Source organism: Chiloscyllium plagiosum, chromosome 26, assembly GCF_004010195.1.
Source record: "Chiloscyllium plagiosum isolate BGI_BamShark_2017 chromosome 26, ASM401019v2, whole genome shotgun sequence".
NCBI lineage: Eukaryota > Metazoa > Chordata > Chondrichthyes > Orectolobiformes > Hemiscylliidae > Chiloscyllium > Chiloscyllium plagiosum.
In genome coordinates this window covers 19,793,590-19,797,774 of record NC_057735.1, presented here as the reverse complement: position 1 = coordinate 19,797,774, position 4,185 = coordinate 19,793,590, and the positions used below count along the sequence as shown (strand labels likewise).

Here is a 4,185-nt window from a genome sequence, read left to right as displayed (position 1 = left end):
CCCCACCTTGTCTCAGTCCCAACCCTCGAACTCAGCACCACATTCCTAACCTGCAATCTTGTTCCTGAACTCTCCGCCCCCACCCCCACTCCGGCCTATCACCCTCACCTTAACTTTCTTCCACCTATTGCATTTCCAACGCCCCTCCCCCAAGTCCCTCCTCCCTATCTTTTATCTTAGCCTGCTTGGCACACTCTCCTCACTAATGTCCTTTACCTGGTTTGGCCTACAAATGACTCCAGACCCACAGCAACATGGTTTACTCTTAACTGCCCTCTGGGCAATTAAGGATGGACAATTAAAGTTGGCCTAGCCAGTGATGCCCACATCCCATGAATGAATTTTTAAAAATCGCTTGATTCCCTTAATGATTAGAAATCCATCTCTCTTAGCTTTGAACATACTAATGCTATGGACCAGACCAGACCCCCACGTCCAAAATGTAGTGAGGACATAGTTTACATCCTAACTTTTATATTTATTTACATGCAAGTGTAAAGCACTGTCTTTCAGATTAAATTTGATTCATCCACCCCTTGGCTTTAAGCAAACCACACTTGAATTTCCTCGCAAAAGCTTCACTTTTGTGTTAGGGCTACAAGCAAGGGTGTTAAAGGTAGATCTTTGTTGCCTGGATCCAAATAGCAATATAGTTGAGTGAGCCATCAATTCTTTACAGAAGTCACCAAATTTTCATTCCATTTGGAACATTGAACCAGATAACTGTCCCGATGATGATGATTAAAATCCACAATGGCGTGCTGACTCATGAGTTCTAAGCTTAATCAAAAGACATCTATAATTTCCTGATTTCTCCCATGAGACCTGTTTTAGAAATGGGACAGTGCAGCTTTACTGCCTACTGTCATTAGCCCTGTGGAATGGTGGGTTTGTGCCTGTAGATTTCTGGAATTTGATTTGGTGGTACGCTTAACTTTCTTCTGCAATTCTGTGAGCCACTGTTGTGGTGCCTGAGGCTTAGCTGCAGCATGATTGAACTTGCTCACGTCAAATCAATGACAATCACATTGCCCGGTGCAGTAAACCACATGTGAGGTTTTAAATCAAGCTCTGAAATAAAGTTCTACAGGTCAAAGGCTACTGTTGTTTCATTTTGCATATCTGTTCTGTGATGCCCAGAGTTTAGAAAATTCAATTCTGCAAGTTTCCTTGACTATATTCTTCAACAAAGGATCAACATTTGATCATAGACGTTGTTGTTTCTTGTTATTTGTGTGCAGTTATGAATATTTAAACAGAAATGCAACAAGTTGGCATTAATATACCACATTTATGATTGTGAAACATTGCAAAGTCCTTTACAAAAATTGAATTTAGAAAATTTGTTGTTAAGAGGCATTGAATGACAGAGTAGTTGCTGCGTAAAATTTGACTTGATTTATTTATTGTCACACATATTTTGTTATAAGTTTGTATGGTGTTGTCACTCTCCGGCGCCATCTTCATTACCGTTCCCTAGACCAACTCATCTAGTGTTTCTTGCTTGACTTTTTCCTCTCGACCTGTAAATATCTCCTTTTTAGACAATTACCTAGTTCCCTTTTGAAAGCCATGATTGAATCTGTCTCCACCACATACTGGGAGGTGCAGTCTAAGACTGCTTACAGCACAAAAGGATTTTTCCTCATGTCACCTTTGGTCCTTTTGCCAGTGACCTTGGCTTAGTATTCTCAAGTTCTCAAATTTTCTTCCAATTGGAACTGTTCTCTCTACCTCCTGTGCCCAGATCCATCATGAGTTTGGACATTTGTATAAAATTTCCTCTCAACCCTCTGTTCTTGAAAGGCAAAGGGCACAATTTCTCTAATCTATCCTTGTAATTACATTATCCACTTGCCTGGGACCATTCCCATAAATCTTCCCCAGACCTTTTCTAAAGCTTTCACATCTTCCAGAAATGTGGTCACAGAATTCAAACCAGTCCTCCAGATGAGTTAGAACCAGTTGTTTAAAAAGCTTCACCACAACTTGCTTAATTTTACATCCAATGCATCTACTTGTCAACCTTGGAATTCCATATGCCTTAATAACCACTTTTCCAACTCACCCTACCTTTTGTAATTAATTTTGCACATGTACCTCTATTTACAACTGCTCCTGCAGCCTTCTTGGAATAGATATATTTCTTTGTGTTGCCTATCCTCATTCTTCCTACGAAAATATTTCACTTCAGTTTTCTCTGCATTGCATTTCATCAGGCACATCTCTATCTGTTTTACTGATCTGTGTCCTCTTGGAGTGCATGTCTCTATTCTTCTCGTAGTTCTCCAAAAGTTTTCCGGTTTTGGTGTCACTGTGAATTTTCAAATCATGCTGAGCATGCCCAATTCAAGGGAATTAATATAATTCAGAGAATTCTGTAGCTCGAACCCCAGCCTCTATAAAATCTCAATGAACTTCTATCAAGTTTGCGAAACAACTATTTGCCACTGATCTGTTCCCATTAATCAGCCACACTTTGTACTAATACTGCCACTGTCCATTTTTTTATTCCATAGGCTTTAGCTTCACTGACAAACCTGTTCCATTGCATTTAGAAGTCCATGCGAGCATCACATCAACAGCCATGTCCACATCAACCCACCTTGTTACTGCATCAAAGAAAAATTAACTTTATTTCATTCCATCTTATTCGTAGCTTCCTATTTCTTTCTTTCTATCTCTTGCTATGTCTTGTGTACTTTTCTTCTCTATTGGTAAACTCTATTGTTCATTATTCTGCTAGGTCTGTCTAACAACACTTCAAACTGAGCCACAAGGGCATTGGTAACAGGACAGTGGAGATACAACCTGCAGGATGTATGTAGGTCCTCCTTCCCTCAAGTCAGTCACAGCTCTAAGGATTGTAAACCTCTTTTTCCTATACCAGCTTTCCATTCATCTTTTCTTGATATTAGAGAGATGACCAAAAGCTTGGTCAAACGGAGGGGTTTAAATCAGCATCTTGAAGAAGCAAAGAAGACGGAACATTGAGGAGAAACTCTAGAACTTGGCACCAATGGTGGTGTGATTAAAATAGGTAGATGGTTGAGTTAGTCAATGTTACGAGGGTGAAAGTACACAGTCTCAGACGTGTTGCAGGAATGTGACAGAAAACTCATCTGGGTCAAATATCGCACAAAGGTTGCAAAGAATCTGGGTCTTCAGCCTGAACCAAAGGAATGGAATTGGCAAGAGTTTGTAGCAATGGCTTTGTTCTTCCTGGTATTTGGTTGGAAAAAATCTCTGTTCATCCAGTAATGAATATTGGTCAAGCAGTCTTTGTGATCTAGAGGTAATGGAGGATTGAGAGAAGTGATGGTGAGTTAGAGCTGTGTCCTCAGTATGTGTGTGGAAACTTGATGTTAACAAGTTTGAGAAATCAGAAAGAAGCCAATTATAGAAGCTTGGGAGACTCCGGATGTGACAATACAAGGATCACCATGAAAAGGCTGATTGTCTGATTGCGACCAAATGTACAAGAATGGAGCTTAGGGGGTATCGGGTCCTTCGTTCTGGTGAGTTGTTGTCTGAGAGTGGCTGTTGGTTTGTGTGCTGTTATGAGTACAAGAGTGGAGCCAGGCAAGTGCAGTCTCAAGCACTGGACAATAGAGGGAAGCTATTGGAAAAGGATGTTGGGGTTAGTCATGTTAAGGACTGCAGAGAGTTTGAGAAGGGCCTGCATGAACTGTTTGCCATAGTTCCATTGGGTGTCATTTGTGACATTAATAGATGCTGATTCAGCACTTTAGCAGCTGCAGAAAATTGATTGGAGGTTCAAACCCCAGTTACTGTCACTATTTTGTTTGCATATTCACAGTTATTGTCAATTATAACAGTATATATTATGATTTGTCAATAGGATATCAATTGAAAGACTGTAATAAAGGCTTTCACACATGGTATGTTTCCAGTAATAATATTGAGATTGATTATATTTAAAGATGTCACAGATGATTTGATCATGACATTTAGCAAAAGAGGTTCTAATTGCTACACTCGATAGTACTTGCAACTTTTCCATTCTGATCTCCCACTGTGTCCTTTGATTTGATATATGCCAAGAAAGCCAGGTTCTGCAATAATGCTCTGACTTCAGAGTCCAGTTATTCATAACTCAAATTAAAATCAAATCCAGACCAGAGCACTAGATGAGGAACTGTTGTGTCATTTGGGTAAGATCAG

The 4,185-nt window shown here is 39.9% G+C and overlaps 1 protein-coding gene across 1 annotated transcript in view; it reads left to right on the top strand.

The window, feature by feature from the left end:
* plxna2 (plexin A2) overlaps window positions 1-4,185 on the top strand; it is a 455,048-nt gene that overhangs the window by 348,246 nt on the left and 102,617 nt on the right. Inside the window, exon 14 of the mRNA XM_043716237.1 lies at window positions 1,545-1,605. Within this exon, the coding sequence (XP_043572172.1) occupies window positions 1,545-1,605 (61 nt within the window). The remainder of the gene's footprint in view (window positions 1-1,544; window positions 1,606-4,185) is intronic.